Source organism: Ischnura elegans, chromosome 5 (genome assembly GCF_921293095.1).
Source record: "Ischnura elegans chromosome 5, ioIscEleg1.1, whole genome shotgun sequence".
NCBI lineage: Eukaryota > Metazoa > Arthropoda > Insecta > Odonata > Coenagrionidae > Ischnura > Ischnura elegans.
In genome coordinates this window covers 87572282-87589511 of record NC_060250.1, presented here as the reverse complement: position 1 = coordinate 87589511, position 17230 = coordinate 87572282, and the positions used below count along the sequence as shown (strand labels likewise).

At 39.3% G+C, this 17230-nt stretch overlaps 1 protein-coding gene across 1 annotated transcript in view; it reads right to left on the bottom strand.

The window, feature by feature from the left end:
• Positions 1-320: 320 nt before the first annotated feature.
• Positions 321-17230, bottom strand: part of LOC124159210 (FGGY carbohydrate kinase domain-containing protein) — a 37784-nt gene continuing 20874 nt past the window's right edge. Inside the window, exons 9-10 of the mRNA XM_046534860.1 lie at positions 16565-16848; positions 321-688 (exon numbers count right to left, since the gene is read on the bottom strand). Coding sequence (XP_046390816.1) covers positions 610-688; positions 16565-16848 — 363 coding nt within the window. The 3' untranslated portion in view covers positions 321-609. The remainder of the gene's footprint in view (positions 689-16564; positions 16849-17230) is intronic.

Here is a 17230-nt window from a genome sequence, read left to right as displayed (position 1 = left end):
TTTCCAAGCATCAAAATGCTGTGAATTTTCATTATCCATTTTGGAATGTGCATTGTGCATTTCAGTAGCATAGCCAGGATTTTGAAATGGGGGGGGGTTTACCGAAGATTTTGGTGTCCTTCCAGGGTGTACATAAAACACTCCACGACAAAGGGGGATCCAGGGGTCCTCTTTTGAGGAGGTTGTAACCAGGAAATCTCTCCCCTATGGCTTCACCACTTATGTATTTTATCCATGTTATGAACTTGGACAGCAATTATTACTTAAGTCTAGATTGAAAATTGTAATCAACTAAATTTAGAGAAAGAATAGCATCATAATTAAACCTTATCACCAACAACTTTATTCATCCATATAAAAATAATATTCTATTAAAAACAAATGGCCATAACATTTTTAAAATGTGATCTTCACAATAAAAGTCATAAAAAATGATGCTTAACAAAATTAGCCAACACACAACCATTTCCCTAGCACTATTTCTAAGCTATCAAAACACAGCTCCCAAGCAGGTGAATGAGCTTCACCTCCAATAAAGACATTAAAAAATCAGATCTACATTTTTTGTGGAATAGTATTACAATATCAATATTTTGGCATACAGTGGTATCAAGAAGCCATTATGGACCTATACTCTCTCTGGTTTTGAACCATTCTCAAAAATACTTTGTACTTCTTGTCATGGTACCTGCAAAAAAGTAAAAATATTACATCAATGAATTTAAACACTACAATTTTAATATTATCTAAGGTTCAACATTTGTCATGAGTCACTATCGAGTTTGAACCATTAAAATACAAGAGAGAGTTACACATTGATTCCAGAAGTGGATGGGGCAAGATATAATGAACGTACAAGGTGTATGAATGAGTGTACACCAGAGGGATACAGCACACCATTGGCAAATCCAGAGGAGGTGGGGGAGGGAGGGGGAAATTTTCCCTAAACCCAAGAGAATATTTTTTCCTGAGGACAAAAATTTATTGCTAACAAACTGAGAGTCGCTCATAGATGATGCGTGACAATTATCAGTTTACTATACTCATGGTGTACCTTCACACAAGCCCACTCTGTGGTGATTCCAAATCGCACCACTTGTTGCTGAAAATTACTTCAAACAGAGGAGTTAATACTAACAACGAGCACTAAATTAGAAACACGAGTGGATGCAGTTGCAACCATCAGTGACAAAGGGAGGCCTTGTAACGAGTTACCTTGCTATGACTTTTTCGATGCGCCATATTTTTATGGAGTTCAGAACGCTGAATCCTGCTCAGAACATGAGGTTGTTTCATTAAATGAGCAGAGTTTGGTTGTAATTGATTATTATACATTCACTGAATTCAATATGCCAAGTATTGATCCAAAATAATGGACCGCCTGGTAGTGGTAGGGGAGAGGTGGTGCAGTAGTTAGAGCATTGAGCTCATATGGTATAGGCTTAAGTTCACAGCACAGTCTTAATTCAGGAATGTAGCCCGACATTTGGTTGGGGGGAAATTTACAGTCATCTGCAGTCATTATGAAATATAACTACATATGTATATCGAAAAATCAAGTGTCAGAGAATGGATGTCCCAGGGTAAGTGGTCTCCTCCTGAATAAACAGTTATCAGAGATCTTTTAGGGCCACTTAAGACAATCGACTCGGAACTTGGAATATTTTCTGGCAAGACCATCAGATATGTATATGGGGCACGAATTAAATATATGTATCAATTTCTGATGGACTGATGTGTACTGGAACATATCGAATAGCACGATAGCACTTCCTGGCGCAACCTCACCGACTAACCTGACCTCATCACGTCACCAGCATCGAGCTTCAAGTATTGTTATCAATTTAAATCCTTAGGGGGGAGAAAGAAAAAGAAAGACAAAATAGCGTCCAGTAAAAAATTTTCATTTGAAACTACAAAATTAAAAGTATTATTTCAAAATGGTTGCAACAGGTTGCAATCATGCTCCATCACAATTTGTACATAATTTCTGTGCATTCTCCATATAATCGCTGTTCCTGGGAAATCAGTGCTTTGGTCTACTTTGCAATGGGTCTGCATTCTGTAATGCCTCCCCAGTAATGGAGTGCTTAGCGGCTTCTCGTTAGTCGTAGGTTTAAATGCCCACATGTGTAATTCCTATGGTCGAAGTAATATTAACAACAATTGAATGTTCCAGGAATAAATGCAGCATATTCCATGTCATATGCAATGAAAATCAGTTTAATTGGTATTCTTAAGAGAGGGATAGACTAACTGATAAATACATGGACAGGAAAATAAGGAGAATTTCCTGCCCAAGATTCTCCCTGACTTTTATGAGGATTCCCTGCCAATAGCCAGCGGTACACTTTCTTAGAGTCACCTGCTAGCGCATATAATGAGCAAAAATTTTACAAAGAACACATCGCATGTCTTGACTATGACCTGGGTTAAAATCTCAATCAAGGCAAATGATTTGTCCAGCCAGGAAATTTTCTAGGAATGGCATGGCATATAGCATTCAGAGAAATGAATCCTAAAATTGGAGAAATAAAAATAGGAGACATCAATCCTAAAATTTTCCAACATGGAATATTTCACAGCAACCTAAAACTCAACTTGAGAAAAGAAAGCTCCAAAGTAATAGAATGCTATGAGGAATGAGAAAAATAAGGTATTTTTAATGGAAGATTATAAACCTCAGGGACTTCAAGAAAACATAACTAACACCAAATGAGTTTTCTTCGTATAACATTTCTTGAAATATAAATATCTAATACTTTATAATTAATTAAAATAACATATGACGTAAACATTTTGAACCTTTATTTTCCATTGGCAACACTTTCAATGAAATATTTATTTGCCATCACTGCTGTTTATGGTAATCACAAACAACTCTTAGCATAAAAGTCTTGATAATGGAAAAATGAAGACCCAAAAGGCTAGACCCTATACTCCACAAAGTAGTCTACAAAAATAATCAATAACTGATAAAAGGGTGAATAGAATAAAAGGAATGGATCAGTAAATACTATGTAAGTTTGAGCATGTGTCATGGGCCAGAAACGTTTCACAAAAATTTTGAAAGTCAACTTTTTCTACCATTGTATGTTATTCAATATTCATTATTACAAGAAAATTATGAGCCTCTTAATTACAGTCTATTTCTTTCTTGCAGACAGAGTACTTAAAAAGCATATTTTGCTCACAATGACCAGCTTAAATTTTTGGAAGGATCTTTATATTTAGTTATTCCATTTGGAAAATCAAACTCCTGAGTTAGGGAAGTGGATGGCCAGGAAACTATACCAATCAGTGTCACATCAAACCATCAGTCATTCAAGCATACAAAATTTGAAGTTTTATAACAGCAAACTTCGACATTTTGTACCTTTAAAATCCAAAAGTGGGACAAATCATTCATTTAATTTGTCCATGAAAGGTTCTGTAAGCCATATGATGACAAGGAGGAGGATAAGAAGACCAACAGATGGAGAGGAAGAAGGCATCGGTGAATGTAGGGATGCCAAATGTGAGGAAGATGATGATGGCAGGTAAACTATAAAATATAAAAAGGGAACTGCAGAAAGGGAGAATAGATATTTTGGGCATATCAGAAGTGAAGTGGAAGGTTGGTGGGGACCACTGGAGTGATGGGTACAGGGTTATATATAGTGGTGGGGAGGAGAGTCAACGAGGGGTAGCTTTAGTGTTAAAAAATGAGAAGATGGGTAAGTGTGTAGTAGGTATAGATCAGTTAAGTGATAGAATTATTGCAGTAGAAATTGAGGCACGACCCACCAACATTGTAGTGGTTCAAGTTTACATGCCCACTAGCAATCATAGGGAAGAAGAAGAACATGAGGTGTACGAACAGCTTGAGGAAAAAATTGAAGAAACAAGGAGGTTTTAGAGAAACAGGGAATACACATGAAACGAGGAGATTGTAAGAAAAATCTGGTAGTGATGGAGTCCTGGAAACAAAGTAGGAGAATTTGGATTAGGAATTCAGAATGACAGGGGAGAGAAAGAAGCAGAATTTTGCTGGAGAAACAAGTTATTCATAACGAACACTTTGGTAAATCATCACAAAGGGTGAAGGTACACATGGAAAAGTTCAGGGGATATGGGGAGATATCAGATAGACTGCATCATGGCAAGACAGAGATTTAGGAATAGTGTGAAAAACTCCTACAGCGGATGTGGATGCAAACCACAATCTTGTACTTATGAAATGAAATGTAAGATTCAAAAGACTTATGAAAGCAAGGAAGGCGAGAAAATGGAATATAGAAGCTCTGAAGGGGACTCTGAGGAGAGAATATCAGGAACTAGTGGAAAATAGTACCCTGGAGATTGAAAATACACAGACCGTAGAGGAAAGGTGGGATAATATTAAAACTGGAATAGTCAAAGCGGCTGAGAAATCAATAGAGTAGTTTCCTTCATCAAAAAAAAACGAAAGACATTGATTGCGATTTGTTACCCACCATTAGTGTATTCATAATATACAAATTATTTGGTTTTAGAAATCCCAGTTTAGACGAATGGCTATTGTCAATTTTAACCGCATTTGAAAACGGCCAGATTGGCGCCTTTGCGATGCCACTCCACGTGACGTCATAGGGACCTAGTTCCTATATGAATAGATAGGAGTTTTACATCGTCTGACATTACCAATGCATGCATGAGGCACAGAGCTCAGGGTAACATCTATTAATAATCACCTATTAAAACTGCCTATGGTCAGAAAGTTTCCTTCGTTTGATAGGGTATTAATAATCCTTATTTAAGCCAAGCGCTACCTGCTAGCAGGGTACTCTGCTACCTGCTAGCAGCCTGCATCGCAGCGGCGCACTTATCCTCGCCCCAAGGTCACCTCCCACGGCAGCAGTGGGAACCAGAATGACGTCACACGGGCTTTTCCCAGCATTCAGACTTAGCCGTCGTGTTCCCGTGCACTTGAAAAATTTCACTTTCCAATTAATTGCAAAAACTAGATATCGTCAATTAAAAATCTAAAAGCGTGAAATGCATACTCCAGGAGTAATAATCTTTCGATTTAGGCAATAAAAAAATAACAGGAAACCACCTTAATGGCTATCTTGACTGTAGAAGGATAAAGAAAGGATAATGTGGTAATTGAGGAATAGATAAAAGAAATCAAATAGAGGAGGAAGTGGATTCAGAAGAATGTGGATAAAGAACAGGGTAAAAGGATGTATGTATGTATGCGAAATTAAATAATACATTACCACATAAAACTAAGATGGCAAGGGAGACTAGGTGGGAAAGATAGTGTGAGATAATCGAAAAGTTTCAGAAGGAAGGAGAGGTAGGCCTGTTGTACGCCAAAGATAAGTCACTCTCAGGCGGCAAAAGAGGACAAGCAATGTCAATAATTAAGGCTAAGGATGGGAGGAAGCTAACCATGGGAGAAGAGGTACAGAGTAGATAGAAGGAACACAGCGAGGATCTGTATGATGGCAGGAACAGACCAGAGATATTGACGTAAAAGGAGGAAAATGTAGTGGAGGAGGATAATCTTGGGCCGGGGATGGTATATGCGGAAATTGAGAGAGCCCTTAGGGATATTAAGATTAGGAAAGAAGTAGGTGTGGAAATTATCCTGTGTGAGCTTCTGCAGAATCTAGGAAGAGATGGCAAGAGAAGATCTTTCAAACCAGTACGCAAGATCTACGAGGAGGGTCCTTTGGCCAGAGGATTTAGTGAAGACGGTTCTGATTCCGAAAAAGAGAAAGCTGTGGAATGCAGAGATTATAGGACTAATATCCTAATATTGCATGTGTTGAAAGGGGTACTGAGGATATTGACAGACGAATGAAGGTGAGGGCAGATGAGTATTTGGGCAATGATAAGTTTGGTTTTAGAAAAGAGAAGTCAACTCCTGATTAGCGATATGCAAAAGTTGCAATGAGATAACGCGAATTTTAACGCGAATTCCGGGGTTTTCCCGCGAATACGCGAATTTCGTGTTAATTGCGATTTTCTCCAATGCGTGGGCGATTTTCTCCAATGCGTGGGCGATTTTCTCCAATGCGTGGGCGATTTTCACCAACTCAGACGCGATTTTCACAATTTTTTTACGTACATTTAAGCCATAATTTTTTCACTGCATTGGCCGCTTTCCGACGCGACGAATTTCCATGGGCCACCGTTCACGGCACAGCGCCGTGAGATGTCTCGTTTGACAGTGATAGAGATGCCTCGTTTGAAATAGGCATGAATTTCACGGCACCGTGCCGTGAACGGCGGCCGGCGAAAATTCTACGCGTCTGAAAGTAGCCTCAAGGTAGCACGGTGTTTATTTCACGCCATAAACGGCGCACCGCCGGGCCGGACTGAACCTTGCCTTGCTCACCGTCAACAACGCCGTGCCGTCAACTGCGCGATTCCACTCGTTTAAAGACATGCATTGAGACCAATGGTTATTTGAAAGCACGGTGCCATGCCGTTGACGACTGCCGGAGCAAAGCCTGAAAGCGGCAAAAAGCGGCTGTGGGCCGTCTATTCCGTGAAATACACACGGAGCTACATTGAGGCAGCTTTAACACGTTCACTGCGGAGCACGTCTATCGACGTGGTCGTGATCTTCTGCCAGCGGCGGAACACGTCGATCGACGTGCTCAGTCATTTTCGTAAGATATGGCTTCTAATTGTATTATTTCTATATATACCGACATGTCCTTTATTCTTCTTCTTTTTTATGGTCCAGGCATCATATATTCGGAGCCGTTTCAAGATGCCTTTCTTAGATTAAAAGTTATGTTTATCATTATCTAGAGTTACTTTTATCATTTTCCTATGGTCTCTTTTCAGATTAAATATAAGCATTTTGCGAGGAACTTGGCGCTTCGCATATTTTCTTTACCCTAAAATCCGTAATAAACCTTATAAATGAAATATTATGCAATTTTTATTTATATTAACGAACATTTCATACCGTGTGGTATGCTGATACATAAATAATAAACATTGATGCTCTTAGAGACAACGGCACATCTTTTTTTGCCATCATTAGTATATAGTGGAGGTTTTTTCTCAGATGTAGTTGAGACTGCTATGTTATGAGTGCTAAAGAACCCATCGGTACACAATGAATACTCAGTGGAAACTTCGTTAGAAATAATTCTACCGTGATGAAGAAGCAATGTTGCCGAAAATATATTCAGACCTGAAACGGAAAGATGAGTATATGGAGACTGGACGTCGGTATAAATACGCTGTAATTGATATTTCTGGAACTGGATACCATTACGTCATAAAGGAAACATTTGATGGTGTCACATTCTGTGTTGTAATCAGAAAACTACACGACAGATTCAACATTTTGCTACATTAGCTGTGCTTCTGACCTACTACTCGGTGAGCAACAACTCAGAAGCAATGTACTACCAAGTGACGGCACGGTTGAAAATTATCCTGAAGATATAACATTCGATAACGCAGAACAGACGTGAACGTGGAGGAGAGACGTTCTGATATCGGGGAGTGCAATTTTAGCTCAAGTACATTAGGTCAGTGGTATCCACAATGGGGAAAAGAAGACGTCAAGTAGAAATATCTCCTCAATGTCTAGCTAAGTTTTTTCCTATTTTAATAGTTTGTGTACAGTGCTTATTCTCAAAAGCGAATTTTCTATTTAGAGGAATCATCGAAACAAAAATTAAAAAAAATAAGGATTGCCAAAAACAAATTGTCATCCACTCCTGAAGTGCAATCAACTCCAGGTAATTATTGCTTTATTCCTTCGTCAGTTTGAGATCGCTCGGAAACACTTAGCAAACGATTAGTTCTTTCACTCTTTGCATTAACGTTTTAGGCTCTGATCCGTCGTTGGATCCTGTTTCTATAAACAAAGAGTCTCCAGCTGGTCCTTCAAATGCCTCTTTATCAATACTAGGTAAGAAAATGAAACATTTTTCAAAAATTGATGACAAAGTATCTGCCTGCTAAAATTTGCACCTCCTGTGTATTTTTTATTTATATAATATATTTTATTCTGTCAACGAATGTAGGTATGCCTTCAACCATTGCAATTTCGGTATACACAGATAGAAATTTACCAGAAAAAGAAATTGAAGTGATCCTAGAAGATGATATTTCAGAGGACAGTGATGACAGCTTTCTTCTGAGTAGCGACGATATGGAGGATGATGGTAGCAGGGGCGGATCCAGGATTTTGTTCTGGGTGGGGCATAACGATTCCTCGTAATACAAAACGAACGCAATCATAATGGGACCGTATTAAAAATCTCGCATATTTTTGAGTGTCTGGGGGGGGGGCACGTGCCCCCATGCCCCCCCCCCTGGATCCGCCTATGGATGGTAGCACCGAATCCGAAGACTGCGTGTATCCAGAGGATGATGACGCTTTCGAAGATTCATCCATAGGTATGTGTGATAGCTCATCAAGTTCCCTAACCCATGGCTCAACTGTGACTCCGGGTTTGCCTATCCACGCGCGCCGCACTGACCGCACTTGGTCTATGGAAACACCCGCATTGCCGGAAATGACTTTCACTGGACAGAGAAATTTGAAAGTGAAACCAAATGGAGACACCCAACGGGATTTTTTTCGTCTGCTTTTTACTGACCAAATAGTAGAAAAAATTATTCAAGAAACAAATAATAACGCGGACCGTTTCTTGAAAGAGAGGCTATCTCCTTGCGTACGCATAGGATGCTGGAAACCTGTCACAAAGGATGAGTTTTACGTGTTTATGGGGCTACCACTGCACATTGGACTGATCCAAATATCCCAGATTCAGGATAAATGGCGGAAAGACAAGTTTTATAACATCCCTTTCTTTCCTTCACACATGTCTCGGGACAGGTTTCAAATAATTTTAAGAATATTACATTTTGCACCTGCCGAAGGGACACAAAAACCACGTTTATGTGACCGCCTTCAGAAAATAAGGCCGCTGTTAAATCATTTTGATGACATAATGGATGAAATATATTACCCTTCCCGAGAATTGAGTATTGACGAGTCTATGATTTTATGGAGGGGGCGACTGTCTTTCAGGCAGTACATCAAAGGAAAAAAAACATAAGTTCGGTGTAAAGCTATACATGCTGGCTGAACCCACTGGCCTAGTCACAAAAATTTTCGTTTACACTGGAGCCGGGGAAAACTCCGAGGGAGGACTTGGGCACGCGGGCTGTGTTGTTCATAAACTTTTGCAGGCATATGGAGGAGTAGGACACTGTATTTATGGACAACTACTTCACCAGTGTGGACATTGTTGCAAGTTCAGCAGCATATAAAATTTTGTGCACTGGCACGTTGAGGAGTAATCGGAAATGTAATCCCGCAGAAGTTACTGGGAAAAAAATAAACAATGGAGAAGTGGTGGAAATGTGGTCGGACGACGGGGTTTGTGTGCTAAAATGGAAGGACAAAAGGGAGGTGGCAATGATTAGTACACAGCACTCGGGAAAGTTGGTGAATTGTGTCAGCAAAAGAAAAATTGAAAGGTGGGTTCCAGAAGCGGTGAGGGAATATAATAAATTCATGGGTGGTGTTAGATCAACTCTTGTCCTACCACATAACCTCAAAAAAGACACTGCGTTGGTATAAAAAGGTTGCTCTCCATATTGTGCAAATAATGTTACTAAACAGCTTTCAGCTGTACAAAATTTATTCAAAGGGAGAGAAAATGAGTCTACAGAGTTATAGACTCAGTATTATAGGAAAACTTGTCAGTTTTGGCCGGACTCAGGAAAATGTCATAGTTTCCCAAATAAATACCCAACCACTAGAGATGCACTTTCCCAAGTTCAACCCCATGACAACTAAAGGGGATAGAAGGAAACAAAAAACTGCCGGGTGCGTACAAAAAAAGGGAAACGCCAGCAAACTACATACCACTGCCCTGATTGCGCAGAAAATCCTCCTCTTTGCCTAGAAAAGTGCTTCAAAGTGTTTCACGGAAAGATGGATTAAATTACGTGCATCATGCTTGGAGGATATGTTTCAGATTTGTTTTTTTATGTGAGTGTTTTTATCATATTCCTGTATATTTACTGACGATCTCTTTTTTAATGGTCATAAAATCTGATAAACGATTTGTAATAGTCCTATTTTTATTACTTTATTTGTTAAGAATGCAAATTGTTAATCTTAATCCGAGATAAATACATATTATCCTAGAAATTAAACTTTTACCAATTTATAACTGTATTTTCAACATAGAGGAGTGCATGAATAGTAGTATACCTCTACTCTTTTCCACCACTCTTCAAGAACCGTCGAGTGAATAACCATTCAAGTGGGGAGTATAAAAGATCTAAAGGTCTAAGATTGGTTTCCAAGGTAAGTATAATGAGACTAGGCATAAAAAGTACCTAATACCGGTATTTACCTAAAATATGTGCAGAAGATCAACATCAGAATGTATATTCCCCCAAGCTAAGGTGAACGTCCAAAAATGTTTTGTGTAAAAAATGTACGATAAAAAAGAACGTCAGATGGGATTCCGAGTTCAAATATTCAGTAAATGGTACGAGGCTAGTAATTCAATTCAAATTAACTATCTAATTGTTTAAATAATCCATATATAGCGTCTAAATAAGATGCATTTAAGCATTAGTGAATTCACAACACCATGTGATGCGGGTTGCATAACCACGGACCATCGTCAACGGCGGACCACGTCGATCGACGTGGAAAATAAATTATCTAATTTTACCGAAAAAAAAATTGAAAATTTTAGTTTGGCGATACTGGCTGTTCATTAAATCCAATTTCAGACCTGTTGGCGAGAAAAAAAATTTCCGCATTTTTGGATCATACGGCACCTGAATAGTCGCAGTCAAAGTGTTAAGCCGAAACGAATTATCGCCGGCTGCCGTTTCCGGCACAGCGCCGTAAAATTCAGGCCACTTTCCGACAAGACGACTCTCTGGATTTCGCAGTGCCGTGAACGCAACCCGCAGAAATTCGTCGCGTCGGTGAGCGGCCAATGCAGTGAAAAAATTACCGCTTAAATATACGTCTCGAAAAGTAATTTCGTGGGAGAAGCATGAGCAGAAGGAAAAAAATGATAAAAATCCGGTCTGAGTTCGTGAAAATCTCCGATGAATTGGAGAAAATTCATGATTTCCACAAAGAAACATTCGAGGAAATAAGGCGACTTGTTTGTCAGGAGGATGTCTAAACCGCATTCACACGATGTCTACAAAGTAGCCAAAATGCCATGGGAATCTGATGGTTGAATTAATAAAATTAATGGAGGGTTCAAATTATCCAAATGCCCACATTCTATAAAGATTTAACCCTTTTGCTACTAATGACGAAAATATGCGGCAGGACGTTTCTTGACCCAGGCGAAAATTTTCGTCTGAGAATTTGCTACGCAGGAGAACGAATGCCCAAAATACACGTTTCCTTGCTCTCCTCCTTTTATGACATTCGTGGGTTCACAAAGTCTTAGTTTCGAGACTCAGCACAGACCGTAACTTCCAAAATCCGGGAGCAAGAACCTAAACCCTCATCTCATATTACCCCTCTTTGTGGAAAGGGGCCGCAGTCATACAATTGTTCATTCAGTTAGTTTGCAAATTAAATATATGCTTCTTTAACAAAAAATATAAACTAAGAATTGAATTCTTTGTCTTTTGAGCAGCGTTTACAATTTTAAAATGAAATCCTGCCATAAATATTAACTTATATCTCAATTTCAGTATAAAGTCAACATGGAAATTGTTAATGAATTAAAGTCGTTAATGCTGACAGTAGAGCTTCATTCAAAATTTTAATATTCTCAGAATAAAACGAGGAATTCAGTTGGAAGCCTGCAATTTACATGCAAGCAACAATCATCCATATAGCTAATTCATATAAAAAAGCATGAGTTTACAGCAAACCAATGCTGCTGGTAGGGTTATAAACTGCTAAAGGAGGGAGACCAACTACCCTCGGAGCCCAAGATAATGCAAAATACCCACAAGGAAGGATCAAAAAAAGGTTGGTGTTGAGAGTGTGTGATTATCTGCAAGACCCTTCTTAACAAATGTCCAACATAAATGCTCCATACAGAGAAGACCGAAGAGTCTCTTGGGCCACAGTTCTGCATTAATGCTAAGGAGGGAACTCCATGGTTATGAAAGGGTTAAGGAAGTAAAAAAAGAGCCTTGAGAATGTTCATAGGAGTACTTCTTTTGATAAAACCACTTATTACATCGGCAAAACATGAAAACCTCTAAAGGCAGCTGCTGTAAAGTCAATACCTATGCATATGGCTGAAAAGGCATCAACCAAACTTATTTCTCTTGTGGTAGAAGACCTAAGCAGAAAAATAGGTATTTGAAAAGATCTCAGTTTTTGATCCCCAAGAAGTTCCATCTACAGACATGAACCCTGACTTAAAGACAAAAAATTCATGGCCTGGAATCAATGGAGACAGAGAAGTTGACATTGGGGTTGGGAGAATTACAGAAATTACTACAAAAGCAAAATTCCCGGGGTTCAGTGGATATAATTAAAGCAATCCAGGAGCTCAAATGCCTGAGACATCGTTTGCATCTAAGCGCCTTCAAGCAATTTTGATCCCCTCTGCAAACGTGGACTGAGAAAGATTTCTTTCCTGCTATAGCACTGTTCTAACAGATAAGAGAGCAAATGTAGAAGATGACAACTTGAACACAATAGCAATACTTCATTTGAAATTACAGACATTTAAAAGTAATTTCTCTCTATGTAAGCTAGATATAATGATACACAAAGGATAAAATATGTAAATTAGGTGAATTCAGTCAATACTCCATGTATATTATTGCTTAAATTATTACAGGTCAATAATATCCTAAATTTAGGGCAATGGGTGGGCCACTGGAAGGATGGCTCTCAATAATCATCAATTATTTTGCCATTAAAATAACACCAATTTCAGGGTAAAATAACGTCGCCTTCGTAAAAAAATAACACCACTTTTGGCTATAAAATAACCCCACCTTTTGCATGCCCCTACTCATGATGCAATAGCAATAATGAGGTCCCTGGTGCTGAGGAACCTAGAATATGACCAGGACGTGTATGCCTGCTTTGAGGATTTTGAAAAAGTATTTGATAGAATGAACTGGGTAAAGTTAATGTACATTCTCAAGAAAATAGGTGTAGATTGGAGGGATAGGCGACTGATTCGTAATCTGTACATATATGGTCCAGACTGCACAAGTGAGGGTAGCGGATGGAGAATCTGGGTGGGCAAGCATGGACCGAGGAGTGAGGCAAGACTGTCCTCTATCACCGCTGCTCTTTAACATGTATGCAGAGGAGGTGGTAATGGAAACATGGGATGAGTTGGAAGCTGGAGTAAAAGTGAAAGGACTATTGAAGAACTCAATTGTTGAGGCCTTCACTTTGTAGAATTCCATATTTAATGTTTGGAAGAAAAGCTATTGAAAGGACTATTGTTCAAATTAGTGAGGTTCGCAGATGATAAGGCGTTCACTAGCCAGTCAGCAAGGGGGCATCAGGCTCTACTGGATGCATTATACGAGTGTTGCTTGGAGCAAGGGAATGAGGATTAATAACAAAATGACCAAGCTTATGAAGTTTTGTAAAACATCACGAGCGAGGAATGTGAGACTTAAAATAAAGGTGGGTGGTGAAAAACTTGAGCAAGTTGAGCAGTTTAACTATACGAGGTCTGTTCAAAAAGTACCCGGAATTTTCGTTTCTTCAAAAAAATATTTATTTATTCGTCTACATCAATGTGGTCCCCTTCAAAGTAGTCCCTCCCAGATATAATACACTTATGCCAGCGATTTTTCCAATCTTCGAAGCACTTTTGATATTCACTTTTTGGTATGTCCTTTAGCACTCTCAGCGATTCGGCCTTTATTTCTTCAATAGGGTAGTTTCCTTCATCAAAGAAAACAAAAGGCAATAATTGCGATTCGTTACCCACCATTAGTGTATTCATAATATACAAATTATTTCGTTCTATAAATGCCGGTGTAGACGAATGGCAATGGTCCATTTTTATCCTCATTTGAAAAGGGCCAGATTGGCGCCCATGCGATGCCACTCCACGTGACGTCACAGGGACCTAGTTTCTATAGGAGAAGATAGGAGTTATACGTCGTCTGAGGTTACCAATGCATGCATGAGGCGCAGAGCTCAGAGAAACATGTCTTAATAATCACTTATTAAAACTGGCTAAGGTCGGAAAGTTTTCCTCGTTTGATAAGGTATTAATAATCCTTATTTAAGCCAAGCGCTACCAGGCGGCAGGGCACTAGGCTACCCGCTGGCAGCCTGCGACGTATCAGCGCTAAGCCTCGCCTCAAGGTCACCTCACCGGGCGGAGGGGGAACCAGAAATACGACGTACGGAGAGATTTCCCATCATTCCTACTAACGCGTCGCGTTTTCGCGCGCTTGAAAATTTTCACTTTTCATTTAATCGCGAAAAATAGATATTATCATTTAAAAATCTAAAAGCGTGAAATACGTACTCCAGGAGTAATAATCTTTCGATTAAGGCAATAAAAAAATAATAGGAAACCACCCTATTGAGGAAAAACGCCGTCCTTTCATGGGTATCTTCAACTTTGGGAACAGGAAAAAGTCACACGGAGCCATATCTGGTGAATATGGAGGTTGGTGCATGACTACGGTATTGTTTTTGGCCAAAAAATTACGAACAAGCAACGACGAGTGAGCACGTGCGTTATCGTGGTGCAAAAGTCATGAATTCTTTTTCCATAAATTGGGGCGTTTTTTTCGGATTGCTTCACGCAAGCGTCGTATAATTTCAAGGTAATACTCCTTATTAACCGTACGACCTTGTGGTAAGAACTCTTGATGCACTATGCCATTATAATCGAAGAAAACAGTTAGCAAAACCTCGATATTTGATCGAACTTGACGTGCTTTTTTCGCTCTTGGTGACGTTGAATGCTTCCAGGTGGACGATTGTGCTTTGGTTTCGACATCATAACCGTACACCCATGTTTCATCACCAGTTATGACCCATTCAAGCAAACTTGGATCGTCGTTGACGTAATTTAACAGCTCCTGAGCGATGTTCCTGTGATTGTTTTTTTTGGTCAAAATTCAGCAGTTTTGGGATGAATTTTGCTGCCTCTCGTTTCATGCTCAAAACTTTTGAAAAAATGTTATGAATTGAGCCAATTGATACGCCAACTTCATCAGCAACTTCTCTAATTGTTATTTGGCGATCATTTATAACAATTTTTTCCACTTTTTCCACATTTTCATCGATTATTGACGTGCTGGATCGACCGGAGCGTTCGTCATCTTCAACGTCTTTGCGGCCATGTTGGAAACGCTTATACCACTCTTAAACACTTGTTTTCTTCATAGCAGACTCACCATAGGCTTTTTGTAACATTTCACACACTTTGTCACACTTTATTTAATTTTTTACGCAAAATTTTATACAAATTCTTTGACTCTTCAATTCTTCCATTGTTTAAACAAGCAAAAATCGCCGAGCTCATAAAAACACATCGAACCTTAGCGACTACCACAGACAAAGTAAACAGTGAATATGGCTGAAAATTTTATCATACTTTAGGGGCATGTACAAACACAATATAAAAAAATTTCGACAATCGGACTCTCTAGACCCGCGAAATTTAAAAATTCCGGGTACTTTTTGAACAGACCTCGTATATGCAGCATGTTAGAGGAAAACGGTACAGCAGTAAGGCGACAGGAAGAGAATTGCATTAGTGAAGGAGGCATTAATGAACAGGAAAGAGCTTATGAGAGGTTCGCTCTGTAAGAATTTAAAGAAAAGATTAGTGAAGAGTCTGATCTGGAGTGTAGTGCTTCATGGTGCAGAAAAGTGGACACTTAGGAAGGAGGACGACAGAAGATAGGAGGCATTCCAGATGTGGGTGTGGGGAAGAATGGAGAAGGTGAAGTGGACGGAGAGGAGGAGGAACGAGGACGTGCTGGACATGGTGGGTGAGGAGAGACAGCTTTTAGATGAGATACGGAGGAGAGAGAAGGTATGGATGGAGAGAGTATTTAGTGGGGATGGTATGTTGAAAACAGAGTTAGAGGGTAGAATGTTAGGTAAACAAGGGAGAGGAAGGAAAAGAGTAGGGTTTTTAGATAGAATAAAAGGGAGTGGGCCTTATTGTGAATTGAAGAGGGAAGTGCTTGATGGAAGGGGATGCTCCCAGAATTCTTCTTAAGCACTCCGTGGAGACCTACCTTAATCAGTAGAATATTACAACAATAATCTCGAGAAACTACCATCTGAACGAGACAAGATTTATACATTGCACAATGAGGGAAAAGAGTGTTTAATACATTCTGGAATAAAAAGAAAAAATATGCAATGGCCAAGAATACCAATATACCAATTATGGGCATTGCTAATGGATGGCACCTAACCTCCCAAAAATTAATGCATATTAGTCAGAATATGCTGATCAGGGTGGGCTGCCGAGATTTCTCCTCTTCCAATGCTCACTCCATCCTCTCAGATGATTCTGAAGTAAATCCTAGCAAAGCCTTCACCATGACAAAAAGTTATTAATAAAAAAAATGATAAAAGTATAAAACCTACCTTTTCAATGCATCACCACGTGGAAGAACAGCTGTGGCCATGCCACCCATAGACTGAGCAGTTTGATTCAAGGAAGAATTTTCTCCATAAGCATTTGCTCCTAGTATAGCTGCCCCTACTAAAACTGACTCAGTTTCTATTGGGCAAATTATTGGCAGATTAAGGGCATCAGCATGTGTTTTGACAACTAAACTGTTTTGAGCCAACCCACCACAAATTGCTAAAGCCTTTATTCCACTGTGACCACCTTCTTCTAGCTTCTCTATGATATGCCTTGTGCCATACTGAAAAAAGAGAAAGAAAGGGGATTTCCACTACTCTTGGTCTTTCTAATTTCTTGCTTACTAATTTCTGTCTAATTACTTTCTAATTTCGGTCTAAAATTGAAATATGCACGCAGAGCTAACAGGGGCAGATCATGGTAATTGTTTTGGAGGGTTTACTTTCTGCGGTACCTTGGTGGAATGCCATACCTGTCCGCAACAATGCAACTGAGGTTTTATATGCGTAGGCAAAACGCTTTTAGGTACATGCATCTTAATTATTCTTAAACATTTTTGTTGAGCTGGCAAAATAAAAACTTTCAGTGAAGGGCCACCTTAAAGATTAATATCATCTCAATTTTTCCAGTGACTACAGTAGTAACCCCCCACCTAAACCTGCCAT